The following is a 21,142-nucleotide window of genomic DNA, read 5'->3' as shown; positions in this document are numbered from 1 at the left end:
AGAGTAATGACTAAGGCACAAGATTCATTAAAAATGGCACACAACTTTTATAAATGTGTCTAAAAAATAAAAAAAATAAAAATGACACCAAAATGTGCCAAAAGTTATCATAAAGCAAAGGAAAGATTCCTTGTGTTTTATTGATTTGTAGTCCCATTTTAGAAAAAAAAAAAATGGAAGTGCAAGTATTTTTTCATATTTTTAGGTATTGTAATGGGAGCAATGTTCGCGGCAGATCTAAAGATGGCAATCACGAACAGGTTTGGTGCTAGCTACTCCTTTCTCCAGATCCCAGGGGTTGCCCTGGCCTTCACCCTTCAACACCTGTGTAAGGATCTGGATTTAATAGGGACCCAAGGAGTTAGCTGCCATTCGGTGGTGCGTGCTGGCAAACTGAATAGTCTGGTAGGTGGGTCAGAATCAGAAGGTCAGTACAAGGACAAAATCACCAGGCAGGAGTGTAGTCAAAAATGGATCGCAGTCAAGATCAGAAAAGTCTACAGCGAGTTAAACCAGGATCCTAATATGTTCACAGGCTCTAGTTGAATTATAACTGACAGTGGATAACAGCCTTTTAGGAGCCTAAATAGCCTGGAACCCTGCCCTGGCCACACAGAAGGAAGCAAATACAGAAAAGTTAACTACTGATCTCCCAGTACTGACAGAACTACAAGCGTCAGAGGACACAGAAGTAGAATTGTCACCTTGCGTCGCAACAAGTGTGTAGCTCTGCCCACAAGCAGAGACAGCAAGGACAGGAACCGACATACATGTCACAGGTATCTAATTATCAGGTAACACCATCACACTACCTAAATCATCATCAGCTTTAACAAAGTCTATTGCATGATAAAATAATTATTTGGTTAGTATTTACAGCAGATTTTCTTACATAACCCTGGATTTGATTCAAAACCACTGTGTTAGAACTCCATGGAATTTTTCAAAAATCTTACAATTTTCATCTCTGAAACAGCATCACCGTATAATTCTGAATAAGCTAGACTCAAAAGATAGCAATAGACTTTTTCTCACAAAATATATTTTTCAGGGTTTCATGCTTGGAAAGTCTGGGGAAAGTCTAACAATGAGGCTCAGATCTTTGTCATTTAAGGCATTGCTTCGACAGGTAATGTAGTTGTTTCTATGATTTTTCCTGCTAATAAATATCAGATTCTGGATTTTAATATGGTGATACTCAGGTTCTGCATATAACTTATAATATTTTTTTCAAATTTATCATGGTTTATGATATTTTTTATAACCAGGATAGTGCAGTTTACAACCCTTTTCTTCCAATCAAAATTACTGGAGTAATACTGAAAGGGAGTAATCTCTGTCTCTGGCCCGGTCACTTACCAGACAGATCCCAGAGGAGGGAGAGATCTATGAGGAGGGGGCAGAGGTGTTCAGCTGTGCACTGTCAAGGCTGCGTGACTACTGGAGGAGAGGACATTATGTGCTGCAAGAGGAGGAGGTAGTAAACGGGAATTTCCCAATCACTGGTGCTAAAGCTCAGCCTCACTAGAGCCATCTTTAAAGGGACAATTCATAGCTGGAGGCGATAAAGAAATCCTCTCCCCTCCTTTAATTCCCTTGCAATAAGAAATCTACCCTGGGAAGCTAACTCTGTGTCATGCCAGGTGTGAGTGCAACACAGAGAGTCACGCCAGGCGTGAGTGCAACACAGAGGAGAAAGGGAAAGGGAGCCCAGACACTAGGGAAAGGGGGAAGAGGTGACCTCCTAATCTGGACTAACGTCACCTTGTCTCCCCCTAACGTCCCTATACAGCCTCCGCAGCTGTCGTCGATCATGTGTCTCACCCTACTGTCCCTGGCATAAGGCTATAGCTGGGGGTGGAAGGAGATGAGCACTAGTCAACCTCTGCTAGCATTCTAAAGACAAAAGGGGAAAACAACACAGAGGAACAACAACTCAGCTTTAGAAGAACTCCAACAGGGCACACGGCCTCAAGACTCCAGAGAGGATGTGATGCTGCTTCAGCCAAGTTCCAAGTAGAAATGAGTATAACCAGTGACGCCCACCTAGACACACCAGGCATATATACACCCAGACTAAAGAGAGGTAGTTGCTGGGTCCTAAACACAGCCTCCTATCTAGGCAGCTGTCTGCATTGCCAAACATAGAGATCTCCTGCAAACCACTGCAGGGCGACTGTCTGTCACCTCTGACACACCCGTGACAGTATCCCCCCTCTACGAGTGGCCTCTAGACACTCAAGACTGGGTTTCTCAGGAAAAGAGGTGTGAAAAGAGCGAACCAATCAGGGAGCGTTCACCTCTGATGCTGAAACCCACGTCCTCTCCTCCGGACCATAGCCTTTCCAGTGCACCAAGTATTGCAGAGAACGACGTTGGAGACGAGAATCTACTATCCTCGAAATCTCAAACTCCAAATTACCATCAACCATTACTGAGGGCGATGGTAGAGGTGAGGGCTCAAGAGGTTCTATATACCTTTGGAGTAAAGACCTGTGGAACACATTGTGAACCTTAAGCGCCCGAGGAAGTTCAAGACGAAATGCTGCTGGGTTAATGACGGGGCTAATTTTGTAGGGACCAATAAACCTAGGTCCCTGCTTCCAAGAAGGAACTTTCAATATTATATTCTTGGTAGACAACCACACAAAGTCATTCACATTCAGACTTGGACTTGGCAAGCGTTTTCTGTCAGTCATACTTTTATACCTGTCACCCATGTTCTTCAAATTACACAGAACACCCTGCCACACCGAGGAGAGCGACGAAGCAAACCATTCCTCTTCGGAACTCCTGAAGCTCCTCCCCCACTGAAAGTACCAAACTGTGGATGATAACCGTATGCACTGAAAAACAGTGACCTGCCAGTGGATTCTTGACGATGATTATTGATGGCAAATTCTGCCAGCGATGAGTAGGATGCCTAATCCTCCTGATTTTTGGAGACAAAACACCTGAGGTATGTCTCAAAATTCTGATTGACCCGCTTGGTCTGACCATTCAACTGAAGGTGGAAGGCAGAGGAAAAGGACAGCTGAACACCCAGTCGAAACCAGAATGCCTTCCAGAACTTGGAAACAAACTGGGTCCCCCAATCAGACACTACATCGGAGGGAACACTGTGAAGCTTCACAATCTCAATTTTGAACACCTGAGAAAGTGTCTTAGCATTGGGAAGTGCAGGTAAAGCGACGAAGTGAACCATTTTACTGAACCTATCTACTACTACCAAAACCACCATTTTGCCTGCAGAAACTGGAAGGTCAGTAATAAAATCCATGGACAAGTGTGTCCATGGCCTGCTAGGGATAGGTAGTGGAAGAAGAGTACCAGACGCAAGGGTGTGAGAAACCTTAGAACGTGCGCAAATGCTACAAGCAGCTATGTGTTCAATTACATCCCGATGCAACCCTGGCCACCAAAAACGACAAGAGAGGAGGTCCGCGGTTGCCTTTTCACCTGGAAAAGCACAAAGTTATGATGTTCCTTGATTACTTTACGGCGCAGATCAGGTTGTACAAATAACTTTCCTGAAGGGCACGAGGCAGAGGTGTCCCCCTGAGCCTCCAGCACCTCACCCTCCAGCTCAGGAAAAAGAGCCAAAATAACTACCCCTTTCTGTAATATCGGGGCAGGGTTCTCATGGTCACCAGGGAAGCTCCAGGACAAGCATCAGCCTTGATGTTTTTGACCCCTGGACGAAAACTGACAACAAAATTGAACCAAGTAAAAAACAGGGACCTTCTGGCTTGCCTAGGGTTGAGACATTTAGCTGACTGGAGATATGACGGATTCCTATGGTCAGTAATAACAGTAATAGGATGGACAGCCCCCTCCAACCAGTGTCGCCATTCCTCGAATGCCAATTTGATCACCAAATGTTCCCTATTACCCACATCATAATTTCTCTCAGCCGAAGACAATTTTTTAGAAAAGAATGCGCATGGACGCCATTTACCAGGGGACGAACCCTGAGACAACACAGCCTCAACCCCGACATCCAAAGCATCGACATCCACAATAAAGGGTTGAGAAACATTGGGTTGACTGAGAATAGGTGCAGTGGCAAAATAATTGTTTAAGGAAGAAAAATCCTGGAGGGAAGCCTCCGACCAGTTGGAAAAATCAGACCCCTTCTTAGTCATGTCAGTAAGGGGTTTCACTGCCACAGAGTAATTTTGGATGAATTTCCTGTAAAAATTAGTAAATCCCAGAAAACATTGTAGGGCCTTCAGGTTCTCGGGACGTTTCCAGTCAAGGACTGCACAGATCTTCTCCGGATCCATCCGAAAACCTGAAGATGACAACAAGTTCCCCAAAAACTGCACCTCCTGAACAGCAAAAACACATTTTTATAATTTGGCATTAAGTTTGTTATCCCTTAATATCTGGAGCACCTGCTTAACATGCCCACGATGGGTCTCAAAATCAGGTGAATAAACCAAAATATCGTCCAGATAGACCACCAAAAACCTCCCCACCAAATGATGAAAAATATAATTTTTGAAATGCTGGAATACCGCAGGTGCATTGGTCAAACCAATAGGCATATCCAGACTCTCAAAATGACCTTCCGGGGTATTGTATGCTGTCTTCCATTCGTCCCCCTCTCTGATTCTAACCAGATTGTAGGCTCCCCTAAAATCCAACTTGGAGAGTACCTTAGCTTCCACAACCTGGCTGAACAAATCAGGAATCAGAGGAAGAGGGTATGGATCACGGATGGTAATTTGATTTAATTCCTGGAAATCTAAACAGGGACGTAGACCGCCATCTTTTTTCTTCACAAAGAAGAACCCTGCCGCCACGGGCGAAGATGAGGGTCTGATATGTCCCTTCTCCAGACTTTCCGCAATGAAAACCTTCAGGCTATGTGCCCACGATGCAGAAATGAAGCAGAAAATTTCTGCAGCATTTCTGCATCTCCCTGGCAGAAAAAATGCATGCAGATTGTGCATGCGTTTTTCCTGCAGAATACATGCGGAATACATGCAGATTCACATGCGTACCCACATGCGTTAACGCATGTGTTTCCGCATGCGGACTGACAAGCACTTTCCAAGCGATAGCATCACTTGGAAAGTGCTTGACAACTAGGTCACATTATTTAAATCCATGCAAAAGGCACGGATTTATATAGTATGACCGTAAAAATAAAGCTATACTTACCCCCGATCCCCTGCCGCGTGTGACTGGCGGGCCTCAACGCGCGTTTCGCAAGTTTGCTTTGTCAAGAGGACGCCTCTTGACAAAGCAAACTTGCGAAACGCGCGTTGAGGCCCGCAGGTCCCACACTGGTTTGCTCCTGCCTTGTCCCCTGGCCCCCTCCTTGAGCGTCCCTTGGTGACTTCATCGGTGAGTGTATCTTACACTATGGATTATATCTACTCTGGCCCCATTAGGGGGAAAAATGGGATATGTATCCACCATTACTTGAAGTACTGATATCCTTCTATAGATACCTCTCCTATCTTGTCATTCATTAGCATATGCTATTTAGGGTCGCTCTTCCCTCTCCCCCTTTTCACACTATCCTGCTACACTGGTTAGCTGTGGATAGCTGCTACGTGCTTCCGTGGTTCTATATCGTCTCCCTATTTGCATTTATTTACTATATATGTAATATTATGTATTTATACTTCTACTAATAAAGTCTTTTTTACATGCTGTATACTCAGTTTTCTCTTGTGTTTCTACACTTATCTTGAGTAAGCAATCTTTTGTGCGACTATGGGGTGTGAGTCGTGGCTCTTCCGCACTCCATACTCGTGATCTTCATTATGCTGGCCGAAGTGTTTATTATTTCTCATGGCAGTAATCTCCCCATTCAGTAATCTCCCTGATTTGCCAATCCACCAACGAGTTATGTTTAACAAGCCAGGGGACACATAAAACAATCGGAGTAGGGAGATTTTCCAAAACATAGCAAGGGATGATTTCACAATGAACTGACCCCACCCTCATTTTTACATTATGTACAATCTGAGTAAATGCTTTCTGTGCAAGTGGTGCCGAGTCAATGGCAAAGATGGGAATAGGTTCAGCTAAAGCACAGCAAGCAAGACCATGAGTTTTCACAAACTCAGCATCAATCATGCTGACCCCAGCTCCACTGTCAACAAACACAGACATTTTTTTGGTTTTGCTCTCTAGCACCACCTATGCTGTGAGGACAAAGCGGGAACAGCAGTTTGGCCACAAATGCACCCCTTGTTTATCCGACTCAAGACTATGGAGAGTTAAACGAGTTTCCTTTTGTTTCGAAATTGAAGGACCGGTCCCAACAAAGTGTCCCTTTTTCCCACAAAAAAAACATACGCCTCTTTTCTTGTGAATCTCCAGGGAGATGTATGATGTAGAGACACCCCCTAACTGCATAGTTCCTTCACCTCCCCCAGTACTGGTTCACCCCCAGACTGCTGGTTGCACCCCTCTATCCCGAAAGCGCCTATCCAGACGTATGGCAAAAGACATGGCAGCCTCCAAGGACTGAGAGGTATTATATACAGCCAAGGCATCTTTCAAACTTTCAGTAAGCCCCTCACAAAATTGACTTTTAAGGGCTGAGTCATTCCATTTGGAATCCATTGCCCATCTACGGAACTCCGAACTGTATGTTTCCATTGACTGAATCCCCTGCTGAAGGTGACGTAGCTTAGACTCAGCCAAGGCGACTCAGTCAGGGTCATCATAGATGAGGGCAAGAGATCCAAAAAACCCCTCCACAGACTGGAGACAAACTGAGTCCTGCGGTAATGAAAACACCCATGACTGAGGATCGTCCTGCAGTAGAGAGATCACAATACCAACCCGTTGCTCCTCATTATCGGAGGAGTAGGGACGAAGTTTGAAGTACAATTTGCATGCCTCCTTAAACACAAAAACCTTGTCCCTACCTCCTGAAAACCTGTCGGGAGGGCAACCTTCTGTTCAGACTGGACAGGTCTACCAGCAGAAACCCCTACATTGGTGGCCTGTAACCGGTGAAACTGCTGCTGAACCTCACAGCGGAGGTCATTCACCTCCAGAGACAGACAGCGGAACTGCTCTGCGAGCTCTGCAACTGATCCCATACTAAAGGGAGTAAGGAAATAAAAGGTGCATGCCCAAAAACACACAAAGAAAAAAAACAAAATGTCAATCTTGTGTCTTTTTTTTTTTTCAAAAACGTGCTCAGCCTGTTATAATGTCACGCGAAGTGTGAGTGCAACACAGTGGGGAAAGGGAAAGGGAGCCCAGACACTAGGGAAAGGGGGAAGAGGTGACCTCCTAATCTGGACTAGCATCACCCTGTCTCCCCCTAACGTCCCTATACAGCCTCCGCAGCTGTCGTCGATCACGTGCCTCACCCTACTAGCCGTGGCGTAAGGCTATAGCTGGGGGTGGAAGGAGATGAGCACTAGTCAACCTCTGCTAGCACTCTAAAGACAAAAGGGAAAGACAACACAGGAGAACAACAACTCAGCTTTAGAAGAACTCCAACAGGGCACACGACCTCAAGACTCCAGAGAGGATGTGATGCTGCTTCAGCCAACTTCGAAGTAGAAATAAGTATAACCGGCGACGTCCACCTAGACACACCAGGTATATATACACCTAGACTAAAGGGAGGTAGTCGCTGGGTCCTAAACACAGCCTCCTATCTAGGCAGCTGTCTGCATTGCCAAACGTGGAGATCTCCTGCAAAGCACTGCATGGCGACTGTCTGTCACCTCTGACACACCCATGACACTCTGTGTTGACTGTGCACAGTTTTGGCGCCAAAATCCACCATTTTCTCCTGCAGCACTTCTCATAACAACTGAGAGTCAGACGGGGATTTGCTCTCCTCCCCCTCCCCTCTTCTGTTCACTTTAGCAAAGAACTGCATGGGAGGATTTATCTGATATATCTGAGTTTGTGCACAGACTTCTAAACACTTACTTATCACAGGCACAAGATAAGACTTAACTCTTTGTTTACTGTAGACAATTTTGGCGCCAAAACCCACCATTTTCTCATTGCCTCTTAAAGCAACAGAAACTCAAACATGGGCGCTAGCTCTCCCCCCTCCTCTTCCTTGTTCACTTTAGAAGACAGGCTGAGTGGGAAGAAGTATTTGACTTTATTGAAACTACTTTAACAAGGGAAATATCACAGATAAAAGAGCAGGGAGCCCCTACTACATCTCCCACCCTCCCATATCTCTCCCCCTTCTCCCTGAAGCTTCATCTTCTCCTGGCCTGGAGCTTTGGAGGGATCCAGCGTGATTCTTTGGGCCTATACAGGGGGCACTCCTAGTCTATTTTTTTTTTTTTGGCACCAAAACACAACTCTGGAGAAGAGAGAAGATATAATAGCCTAAAATTCTGTTAACAAACCATAAACATAAGGGGCACAAAGGAGTGTTCTGACCACATCCCTAACAGAGATTTTCACTTGTCTTAGGGGGAGCGCTTGCTGATGGAGGAGTGACATAAAGGTGACGGCAGCTCAGCACCACATGATCATCTATGACCACCTTTAAGTAAATACTACCATTGACTCATATGGGCAAACCTAGAAGGCATACCAGGCAGACTGCAAGCTCAGAGAACAGATCAGACAAGATGGACTGTTATTTGAGTTCATGTACTCAGGCTAGAAACACAAGATCCAAAATTGCTTCCACAGCGCCCCGAGACAGCTTACCGGCGCAATAGTCCTTAACATCCCACTGTTCTTCTCACAGGCTGACAGATGAGTGTGATAGGGATAGTGAAGCCACAGATGACATGAACATATCTGAGTTAAGTAAATATACACTGCTCAAAAAAATAAAGGAAACACTTAAACAACAGAATATAACTCCATGTAAATCAAACTTCTGTGAAATCAAACTGTCCACTTAGGAAGCAACACTGATTGACAATCAATTTCATGCTGTTGTGCAAATGGAATAGACAATAGATGGAAATTATTGGCAATTATCAAGACACACTCAATAAAGGAGTGGTTCTGCAGGTGGGGACCTCAGACCACATCTCAGTACCAATGCTTTCTGGCTGATGTTTTGGTCACTTTGAATGTTGGTTGTGCTTTCACACTCGTGGTAGCATGAGACGGACTCTACAACCCACAGAAATTGCTCAGGTAGTGCAGCTCATCCAGGATGGCACATCAATGCGAGCTGTGGCAAGAAGGTTTGCTGTGTCTGTCAGTGTAGTGTCCAGAGGCTGGAGGCACTACCAGGAGGCAGGCCAGTACACCAGGAGACGTGGAGGGGGCCGTAGGAGGGCAACAACCCAGAAGCAGGACCGCTACCTCCGCCTTTGTGCAAGGAGGAACAGGAGGAGCACTGCCAGAGCCCTGCAAAATGACCTCCAGCAGGCCACAAATGTGCATGTGTCTGCACAAACGGTTAGAAACCGACTCCATGAGGGTGGCATGAGGGCCCGACGTCCACAGATGGAGGTTGTGCTCACAGCCCAACACCGTGCAGGACGCTTAGCATTTGCCACAGAACACCAGGATTGGCAAAGTCACCACTGGTGCCCTGTGCTCTTCACAGATGAAAGCAGGTTCACACTGAGCACATGTGACAGACGTGACAGAGTCTGGAGACGCCGTGGAGAGTGATCTACTGCCTGCAACATCCTTCAGCATGACCGGTTTGGCAGTGGGTCAGTAATGGTGTGGGGTGGCATTTCTTTGGAGGGCCGCACAGCCGTCCATGTGCTCACCAGAGGTAGCCTGACTGCCATTAGGTACCGAGATGAGATCCTCAGACCCCTTGTGAGGCCATATGCTGGTGCGGTTGGCCCAGGGTTCCTCCTAATGCAGGACAATGCCAGACCTCATGTGGCTGGAGTGTGTCAGCAGTTCCTGCAAGATGAAGGCATTGAAGCTTTGGACTGGCCCGCCCGTTCCCCAGACCTGAATCCGATTGAGCACATCTGGGACATCACGTCTTGCTCCATCCACCAACGTCATGTTGCACCACAGACTGTCCAGGAGTTGGCAGATGCTTTAGTCCAGGTCTGGGAGGAGATCCCACAGGAGACCATCCGCAACCTCATCAGGAGCATGCCCAGGCATTGTAGGGAGGTCATACAGGCACGTGGAGGCCACACACAATACTGAGCCTCATTTTGACTTGTTTTAAGGACATTACATCAAAGTTGGATCAGCCTGTAGTCTGTTTTTCCACTTTAATTTTGGGGGTGACTCCAAATCCAGGCCTCCATTGGTTAATAAATTTGATTTCCATTGATGATTTTTGTGTGATTTTGTTGTCAGCACATTCAACTTTGTATATAACAAAGTATTCAATGAGAATATTTCATTCATTCAGATCTAGGATGTGTTATTTCAGTGTTCCCTTTATATTTTTGAGCAGTGTATAAAAGTCCTACCCATCAAGAAAGATCTGGAAGGGTTTGTCTGCAGACTAGAGAACTCTTACAAAAAGGAACTCCATACTTTGAAAACAGAATTCACTACACGGGTGGAGTAATTAGAGAAGTATCAGGAGGACATACTACAGGAGCTGCAAATTCATAAGGAAATCATATCTAGCTACACTCTCATACTAGAGGAAATATCATCAGGAATTGAGGCTCTAGAAAACTGCAAAAGACTAAATAACACCTGTATATGCGGCTTACCGGAATCCATAACTGCACCTGATCTAGATTCCACAGTACAAAAATTGTTTCTAGACTTACTAGATGATACTGAAGCTAACTCAATTCAATTTGACCGTACCCACAGAGCATTGGGCCCTAATCCTCCAATGGAATCCCGCCCCAGAGGCATTATTTGCAGAGTTCATTATTATAAGGTCAAAGAGGTCATTATGTCCGCTGCAAGACAAAAAGGAGCTACACTAAACTATTTTGGAACCCAGGTTATATTTCTTTCAGATTTATCCAGACGTACGTTACAGCTAAGAAGAGCGTTAAGACCCTTATTGTCCCTTCTTAAAGAAAAAGACATTCTCAACAGGTGGGGTTTCCCCTTTCAACTAATCGCCTTTAAGGGGATGGAAGATTGACATATTTCGTAGACTTGGAGATTTGGCTAATTTCCTGGGGGTATTTCAGCTCCCAATGATAGATCTCCCCGAATGGCCGCAGAGCCCCCAATTCCCAGCAGCTCCTCCAAGATGTCTCAACATTCAGCACACCAAAAAGCAGAAACTACCTGGAACTTCACATAACGACACCTGATGGGATTTAGTTCCCAGCTTGCCTATTTTTTGATTTACCTCTTATCCACTAGAGGGAGACTTACTCAACTCAACAGTCCTGCCTGGATTTACTTCCTTCTTTTTCTGTTTTTACATGTTGCCCATGTGTTGTCATGCGGATTTGAACAGTTATTGACATTTGATAGCTTCTTTCCTGTTAACAATATAAGAATAAGAGATAATATTTGTGGCAAAAAGTTATTATGATTAATGCTTCTCTAATATTCATCATATCTTGCCATGTTAATGGGTTATGTCCTAAGAAGGTTATTGCAAATAGCAAAATGTGATTCCTAGTTAGATCACTAATCTGCCACTTGTTCAGTATTTAGATTTGAATTTCTTCTCTTTTATATGTTTACAAACAAGGTTATAACATAAGTGATTTTGATTTATCTTAGATTCATTATGACTAGGTGGTGGGGGATTGTGGAAGGAGTACCGACTCGTTCACAGCTTCCTCTTCCCCTCTTTCTTCAGGTGTTAAAGGTAGTGAGCACTACTAGTTCACCGCACCAATGGCCCATGATACTGTCTGTTCATGTGTCACCTATCCTAACTTCTACTCTTACTTTTTTCTTTCTTCTTTACTCCTTTACCTCTCTACTCACCCTCCAAATTACTTCCCTCGTCTCTCCACTGGGCTGGCATTTAAATTCATTCAACCAAGTGCCAGAACAGCATAGCCATTATGGATAAAGTAAAGTTCTGCTCCTTTAATGCAAAGGGGCTAAATACACTGACTGGGGCCCCCTTTATTAAGTATATCACTCAATGGTTCTCAAAAGTGTGAAAAATCTTATCTACAGCAGCTGGGGTATAGTCTGACCCGGAGGGGTATAATCTGTCCTAAGCCAATTTATACCATGGGGTATAGTTTAGCCTAGGCCAGAATATACCCTGGGTATATTCTGGCCCAGAAGGCCTAGGCCAATTTATACCCCGGGGTATAGTTTGGCCTATGCCACTTTAACCCCCGGTATATTCTGGGCGGGGGCGTTAATCTGGCCTGTTACACAGTAGTTGATCGGCGGGAGCTTGGGTCCCCTCCCTGCATGTTTGGTGTTCTTTAGAGAGCCAATCAACATTCAAGTATTGTCTACCACACACTGTAATGCTGCAGCCATGTTGGTTGTGGCATTACAGTGATTGGCTGGCCGCACAACGTCATCAGCTCTATATTAGACCGTGCTCGTCACAGTCTACTCCGCAATCAGACAGTATAGGGAAAGGTGCTGCTGAGCTAGTGAGATATTTGGTTGTTTATTAGTTAGTGTAGGTATTCTACAAGTTTCTCTACATATCCATCTCAACTAAGAGTCCTTCAGAGGACTAATCCAGCTGCAGAGATATCAGTGCTAGGCAGGCAGGGTATATAGCAGACTGCAGTGCATATAGCAAGAGGGTCCATTCCAGTTCTGTCTGCTGGTGCTTTTACATATATTTGTAGAAATAGCCCCAGGTATCAGGGGCCAGGAATATTTTTTTTTTATCTTAATCCTGGTTATTTGCTTAAAAAGCAATCCTGAGAACACAGTTTTTATGCGCCATTTGCTTGTTGGCACTGCAGTATACAGACTGGTGCTTTCCATATTACAGCACTAAAAATCCAACTATTTAAAACTGTGGTTTGTCCGTCACACGAATCACATATAATTGCGCTGAAAATATTGCCATTTCTGGGCTCCATTGAAATTTTGTTGCAGTATGTCAACGAACTTATTGACACGAGGTCGGCACTGTTAAAAATAATTACCTACAGGCCAGCTATTTAAAACTATGATTTCTCCGTCACACGGGTCTCATATAGGTTCGCTCCAAATTCAGCCATTTATAGTGAGCATGGAAGATACTGTCCTCCATTTAAAATGGGCAATTTGCATGGCAAGGGACAGGGAACTGGACGTGATGGTGATGGTGCATGCAGAGGCCGAGGCAGTGGGCAAGCTGAAATTGTGCCACAACAAACACCTACATCTTCTTGCTCGACCTTCCTGTCCCAATTAATAGGGGACCGCAGAACACCACTATTGAACACAGAGCAGTGTGAAAAGATTATTGGTTGGATAGCAGATGAAGCTTCCAGTCACTTAGCCACCACCACCACCACCCTTTCTTCCATACTGTCAAGTCTCAGTAGCCGTGAGTCTGGACCGCATATTCCTCACCCTGATCCTCATTCCTCCCACCATGCTGAGTGCCTGGAGACAACTCATCCCACACTTGGACACTCTGAAGAGCTGTTCACTTTTCCATTTATAGATTCGAGCCTCTCGCCTGGTCCACTTGAAGCGGAGCAAGAGGAGATCGCATGTAGCGATGCCCAAATATTGGAGCAGCGACGGTCATATGAAGGCGACGGTGGGAAAGTGTCACAAGAGGTGGACGATGATGAGACACAATTGCCAGAAAATCAGGAGGAGGACCAGGGTGCAGAAGTGGAAGACGAGGTGGTGGATGATATAGAAACTGACCCAACCTGGCAGCAGGACATACAGAGCAAGAACAGCAGCACACAGGGGGAGGGAGGCAGAGCACTCCAACAGGCAGAAAGAAGCAGTGTGGTGGTCGCAGACAGAAGGCAGGCAACCGTTCCCCATAACACCAACACCAAGGAAGTTGCCTGTATAACTGTTAGGTCTTCCCGAGTCTGGTTATTTTTTAAAGACTCTGCTGATAACCCCAAAAAGGTCATTTGAACCACCTGCCAGGCCAGAAACAGCAGGGGTAGCAAAACTACCAAACTGACCACCACCAGCATAATCAGGCACATGGCTGCAAAGCACCCGACTTTGTGGGGCGAACCCCAGAGTCCTGGAACAGTGTCTAAGGGTAACACGACTGCTTCTTCCGCTGCTGTGGGTGCAAGCCAATCCCCGGTCCTAAGTGTATGCAAAGATGCCTCCTGTCCTGCACCTGTCTTTGCACACTCTCAAATAGCACCATCATCAAACACGTCCTTTTCCCAGTGCAGAGTTCAGTTGTCCATACCACAGTCCTTGGTACGCAAACGCAAATACGCAGCATCTCCCCACAAGCCACATTACTAAATTCCCACATTTCGCGACTTCTTGCGCTCGAAATTTTGCCCTTTAGACTCGTGAAGACGGAAGCTTTCCGCAACCTGATGGCAGCGGCCATCCCTCGGTACTCGGTCCCCAGCAGCCACTATTTCTCCTGGTGTGCCGTCCCTGCATTACACAAGAACGTGTCCCACAACATTAGCTGTACCCTCAACAATGCAGTTACTGGGAAAGTCCACCTAACCACAGACACATGGATAAGTACTTGTGGGCAGGGACGGTACATCTCACTGACTGCACACTGGGTTAACATAGTGGAAGGGACCCAGTTGGACCTTGCGACGGAACACATCCTCCCGACACCAAGGATTGTGGGCCCTAGGTCAATCAGGGTTGCCCCACAGTCTACAGCTCCTGCACCTCAGCCTCCTCATCCTCTTCAGCCTCCATCTCCGAAATGACCACATCAGTCCCAAGTTGGAAGCTCTGCAGCATTGCCTGAGCCAAGCGGGAACAGGCTGTGCTGAAGCTAATATGCTTAGGTGACAAACCGCACAATGCTGAAGAGTTGTGGACAGCTCTAAAAGAGCAGGCAGATCTGTGGCTCACTCCACTGAACCTACAGCCAGGCATGGTCATGTGTGAAAATGGGCGGAACCTGGTGGCGGCTCTGAGTCAAGGTGAGCTCACACACGTACCATACCTGGCCCATGTGCTTAACCTCGTGGTTCAGCGGTTTCTCGAAACCTACCTGGAGCTGCCGAAACGGCTTGTCAAAGTACGCCACTTGTGTGCCCATTTAAGAAAGCCAGGTACAGATTCTGCTGCCTTTGCCGTGTTTCCTAAACGTTTGCAGCTTCCGGGTCACCGACTGGTGTGTGTTGTACCCACGCATTGGAACTCTACACTTCAGATGTTGGGAAGGATTTGTGAGCAGAAAAGAGCAGTTGTTGACTACCAGCATCAACAAGGCCGTCGGTATTCAGTTCAGACTCCACACATAAGACCTCAGGAGTGGACATGGATGTCAGACATATGTACCATCCTCCAAAACTTTGAGGACTTCACCAAGATGGTGAACGGCGATGATGCCATAATTAGCGTCACCTTCCCACTTCTCTGTTTTCGGAAATGCTCTCTGCTCACAATCAAAGAGGATGCATTGCAGTCGGAGCACGATGAGATGGAGCAAGAAATCATGCAGAGTGATTAAACACAGCCCAGCCTCATCTCATCCTAGCGTGGATTGGGTGAAGAGGAGGAGGAGGAAGAACAGGAGCTAGTTTCATGCACTATAGGCGGTACTACCTGCACAACTGTCATACCGTCTGTTCAGCGTGGAATGCCTTAGGACAGAGAGGAGTAGAGCATGGTCAGTCTTCCTCTTGTTGAGGACACGGAAGTCTTGCCTGTTAGCCGTCTGGCACGCATGGCTGAGTTTATGTTACGCTGCCTTTCCCGTGACCCTCGCGTTCTCAAAATTCACTCAACAGTCATTACTGGTTGGTGACACTTCTAAACCCATGCTACAGGAGAACTTGCTATCTCTTATTCCTGAGGCAGACAGGTCTACAAAAATGGGGCAGTACCAGAAGGCCCTTGTTGCAAAACTATTAAAAAAATTCCCATCTGAAAACGCTGACGGCAGAGGTCACAGTTCGTTGGACAAGAAAGGACTACAGGCGAGAGAGACACAACTTCAATTCAGCAGAGACAGGGGAACACTGTCAAAGTTCTGGGAGAGTTTTCTCAGACCCTCCCATTGCACAGGCCCTGAGGCGCTGGGTGCTCTCCCACGGAGTGCAAAGTTTGGGAAGATGCTGAGGGAGTACCTTGCTGACCGTACCAACGTCCTCCGTGATTCCTCTGTGCCTTATAATTATTGGGTATCCAAGCTTGATACGTGGAATGAACTGGCTCTTTGTGCCTTGGAGGTCCTGGCCTGCCCTGCCACTAGCCTTTTATCAGAGCGGGTTTTTAGTGCCTCTGGTGGAATTATAACTGATAAGTGCATCCGCCTGTCAACTGAAAATGCTGACAGGCTGGCTCTTATAAAAATGAACAAGGGCTTGATTGGGCCAGACTTCTCAAAACCACCAAATGACAAAAACTCAAATACAGTGTCTATTTTTGGGGGGTGTATTCCCATGCACCTTTTCACACCCACACATGGGTATACGCTTCCTGATTTTGGCTATTTGCTCTTGTCCTCCTCCTTCTCCTTCTCCTGATCCTCAACCTCCACCACCATATCATCAGGGTGACCGTGGCCTGTGATGCAACACCCGCATAATTTTTTTAAAGGGTGTTTATGATGCCCTTAAAAAAAAAAATGTTCTACTGTATGTTCATGTATACCTCCCAGGGATAAATGTTTGTCAGCCCATAAACTTAGTGCATGGGCATTACAAGTATAGGAGACCCTCTCCTTTCTAATGGGAACACTTTTTTATGAGGCCCTCCTCCACATCTTTTCAAAGGGGCACTGGAGTGCCTCCCAGTTTTTGGCAGCCCTTGCATTCACGGCATAGGCAAACACTATGGGAGACCCAATTCCTAATAATGGGAACATTGTTTTCAGTAGGCCCTCTGACCTCCACGTCTGTTCCAAGGGGCATTGGAGTGCCTCCAAATTTTTGGCAGCCCTTGCATTCACTACATAGGCCAACACTATGGGAGACCCACTTCCTAATAATGGGAACATTGTTTTCAGGAGACCCACTGACCTTCATGTCTCTTACAAGAGGCATTGGAGTGCCTCCCAATTTTTGGCAACCTTTGCGTTCACTGCATAGGCAAACACCATGGGAGACCCAATTCCTAATAATGGGAACAATGTTTTCAAGAGTCCCTCTGACCTCTACGTCTCTTCCAAGGGGGATTGGAGTGCCTCCAAACTTTTGGCAGCGCTTGCATTCACTGCATAGGCCAACACTATGGGAGACCCACTTCCTAATGATGGGAACATTTTTTCATGAGGCCCTCTACGTCTCTTCCAAGGGGCATTGGAGTGCTTCCCAACTTTTGGCAGCCCTTGCATTTACTGCATAGGCAAACACAATGGGAGACACGCTGAACAGACGGTATGACAGTTGTGCAGGTAGTGCCATCTATAGCGCATGAAACTAGCTCCTGTTCATCCTCTTCCTCATTGTCACCCAATCCACGTTGAGCTGAGATGAGGCTGGGCTGTGTGTAATCACCCTGTATGGTTCCTTGCTCCATCTCATCGTGCTCCACCTGAAATGCATCCTCTTTGATTGTGAGCAGAGAGCGTTTCCGAAGACAGAGAAGTGGGATAGTGATGCTAATTATGTCGTCATCGCCGCTCTCCATCTTGGTGGAGTCCTCAAAGTTTTGGAGGATGGTACATATGTCTGACATCCATGTCCACTCCTGAGTTCTTATGTGTGGAGTCTGAACTGAATACCGACGGCCTTGTTGATGCTGGTAGTCAACAACTGCCCTCTTCTGCTCACAAATCCTTCCCAACATCTGCAGTGTAGAGTTCTAACGCGTGGGGACCTCACATACCAGTCGGTGAGCCGGAAGCTGCAAACGCTGCTGAAACATCGCAAGGGCGGCGGAAGCTGTAGGTGACTTTTTAAAACGGGCACACATGCGGCATACTTTATCAAGCAGATCCAGCAGCTCTGGGTAGGATTTGAGAAACTGCTGAACCATGAGGTTAAGCACATGGGCCAGGTGTGGTACGTGTGTGAGCTCGCCTTGCCTAAAAGCCGCCACCAGATTCCGGCCATTGTCGATTGAGCGGTGTGAGCCACAGATCTGCCTGCTGTTTCAGAGTTGTCCACAACTCTTCAGCATTGTGCGGTTTGTCACCTAAGCATATTAGCTTCAGCACAGCCTGTTGCCGCTTGGCCGAGACAGTACTGCAATTCTTCCAGCTTGTGACTGATGTGGTCATTTTGGAGATGGAGGTTGAAGAGGAGGGGGAGGCTGAGGAGGATGAGGTGCAGGAGCTGTAGATTGTGGGGGCAAGCCTGATTGATCCTTGGCGTCGGGAGGACATTTTCTGACTGGGTCACGGCTTCCACTAGGTTAACCCAGTGTGCCGTCAGCGAGATCTACCATCCCTGCCCACAAGCACTTGTCCACGTGTCCGTGGGTAGGTGGACTTTCCCGGTAACTGTGTTGTTGAGGGCACGGCTAATGTTTTGGGACACGTTCTTGTGTAATGCAGGGACGGCACACCGGGAGAAATAGTGGCGGCTGGGGACCGAGTACCGAGAGACGGCCGCCGCCATCAGTTTGTGCAATGCGTCTGTCTCCACGAGTCTAAAAGGCAATATTTCGAGCGCAATCAGTCGCGAAATGTGGGAATTTAGTAGTATGGCCTGTGGGGCGTTGGCTGCGTATTTGCGCTTGCGTTCCAAGGACTGGGGTATGGACAACTGAACGCTGCGCTGGGATAAGGACATGGATGTGCCTCCTGATGCTGTTGCATGAGAGTGTGCAACGACAGGTGCAGGGCAGGAGGCATCTTCGCATGCACCATGGACATGGGATTGGCTTGCATACAGAACAGCGGAAGAAGCAGTGGTTCCACTCGCAGACACTGTTCCTGGACCCTGGGTTTCAGCCCACAAAGTCGGGTGCTTTGTTATCATGTGCCTGATCATGCTGGTGGCGCTCATGCTGGTAGTTTTGCCATCCCTGCTGATGCTGGCATTGGCAGGTGGTGCAAATTGCCTTTTTGGGGTTATCGGCAGGGTCTTTAAAAAGCAACCAGACTCGGGAAGACCTAACAGTTGTACTGGCAACTTCCTTTGTGTGTTGGTGTTACGGGGAACGGTTGCCTGCCTTCTGTCTGCGGCCACCACACTCCTTCTTCCTGTCTGTCGGGGTGCTCTGCCTCCCTCCCCCTGTGTGCTGCTCTCCTCGCTCTGCATGTCCTTCTGCCAGGTTGGGTCAGTTACTATATCATCCACCACCTCGTCTTCCACTTCCTCACCCTGGTCCTCCTCCTGAATTTCTGGCAATTGTGTCTCATCATTGTCCACCTCTTGTGACACTTTCCCACCTTCACCTTCGTGTGACCGTAGCAGCTCAAATATTTGGGCATCACTACATGCGATCTCCTCTTGACCTGCTTCAAGTGGACTGGGGTCGAGAGGCCCGAATCTATAAATGGAAAAGTGAAGATCTTTTCGGAGTGTCCAAGTGTGGGATCAGTTGTCTCCAGGCACTCGGCATGGTGGGAGGAAGGATGATCAGGGTGAGGAATATGCAGTCCAGACTCATGGTTATTGATACTTGACCGTGTGGAAGACAGGGTGGTGGTGGCATAGTGACTGACAACCTTTTGACACTGCTCTGGGTTCAATAGTGGTGTGCTGCAGTCCCCTAGGAATTGGGACAGGAAGGTCAGGCAAGAAGATGCGGGTGTTTCTTGTGGCACAATTTCAGCTTGCCCACTGCCTCGGCCTCTGCATGCACCATCACCATCACATCCCTTGCCACGTGCCTTGCCCATTTTAAATGGAGGACAATATCTTCCACACTCACTACAAATGGCTGTATTTGGAGCGAACTTATATGTGATCCGTGTGACGGACAAACCACAGTTTTAAATAGCTGGCCTGTAGGTAACTATTTTTTAACAGCGCCGACCTCGTGTCAATAAGTTCGCTGACACTCTGCAACAAAATTTCAATGGAGGCCAGAAATGGCAATATTTTCAGCGCAATTATATGTGATTCGTGTGACAGACAAACCACAGATTTAAATAGCTGTATTTTTAGCGCTGTAATATGGAAAGGACCTGTCTGTATTGTGCAGTGCCAACAAGCAAATGGAGCAGAAAAACGGTGTTCTCTGGATTGCTTTTTCAGCAAATAATCAGTATTAAGATAAAAAAAAAAATGATTCCTGGCCCCTGATACCTGGGGCTATTTCTAGAAATATCTGTAAAAGCACCAGCAGACAGAACTGGAATGGACGAAGTTATATGTGATCCGTGAGACGGAGATACCACAGTTTTAAATACCTGGCCTGTAGGTAACTATTTTGAACAGCAAACCGGTGTCAAAAACTTCTCTGACGCCCTGAAATTTTTTTTAAATGGTGTCCAGAAATATCAGTATTTTCTGAAAGCGTATATGTGATGGAGAAACCACAGTTTTAAATAGCTGGATTTTTAGCACTGTAATATGGAAAGGACCTGGCTGTATTCTGCACTGCCAACAAGCAAATGGCGCAGAAAAACGGTGTTCTCTGGATTGCTTTTTAAGCAATTAATGAGGATTAAGATCCAATAAAAAATTATTCCTGGCCCCTGAGACCTGGGCCTATGTCTAGAAATGTCTAACAGCAGCAGCAGACAGAACTGGAATGGAGCCTGTTGTGCTATATGCACTGCAGTCTGCTATATACACTGCCTGCCTGCCTATATACACTGCCTGTCTGATATCTCTGCAGATGGATTAGTTCTCAGAAGGACTGTTTGTTGAGATGGATATTTGTAATGTACTTGTTTTCTCCCTACACTACCTAATAAACAAGCAAATCTCTCCCTAGCTCAGCAGCACCTTTCCCTACCCTGTCTGATTGCGAAGTAGACTGACGAGCACAGCGGCTCCAGGTCTGATATAGACCTGATGACGCCGTGCGGCCAGCCAATCACTGTAATGCCACAACCAACATGTATCCTCCATTAGAAGCTCATGTGCTTACCCTGTCTCTGGTAAAGTTCTTTTTTTCCTGCTGCTGTATTCATGCATTTAACAAGAGTTCTTAAAGAAATAAAAGTCTCTTCTGGATACTTCACAACATGTGTGCCTGCACCTGAGTTAAGCTATCTGTGACCATCGCAAATTTTGAGTACAGGTGAAGAGATCCAGTGTCTCACAGAGCCTTATTTACTGCCACAGGCCATGGGGACAGAATA

At 46.6% G+C, this 21,142-nt stretch overlaps 1 protein-coding gene across 4 annotated transcripts in view; it reads left to right on the top strand.

Annotated features, from left to right (window-relative positions):
* LOC141265130 (ATP-dependent translocase ABCB1-like) overlaps positions 1 to 21,142 on the top strand; it is a 1,603,396-nt gene that overhangs the window by 1,005,272 nt on the left and 576,982 nt on the right. For 3 of the 4 annotated variants that reach the window (XM_073677833.1, XM_073677831.1, XM_073677834.1), the window contains exon 20: positions 1,052 to 1,129. The exons of the other annotated variant lie outside the window; for it this stretch is intronic. In XM_073677833.1, coding sequence (XP_073533934.1) covers positions 1,052 to 1,129 — 78 coding nt within the window. The remainder of the gene's footprint in view (positions 1 to 1,051; positions 1,130 to 21,142) is intronic. 4 annotated transcript variants of the gene reach the window in all.

Source organism: Phyllobates terribilis, unplaced genomic scaffold (genome assembly GCF_046119375.1).
Source record: "Phyllobates terribilis strain yellow unplaced genomic scaffold, ASM4611937v1 Scaffold_4__5_contigs__length_816908805, whole genome shotgun sequence".
Lineage (NCBI taxonomy): Eukaryota > Metazoa > Chordata > Amphibia > Anura > Dendrobatidae > Phyllobates > Phyllobates terribilis.
Note: the sequence above shows the minus strand (reverse complement) of the source record. Positions and strands in the feature narration are given on the sequence as shown.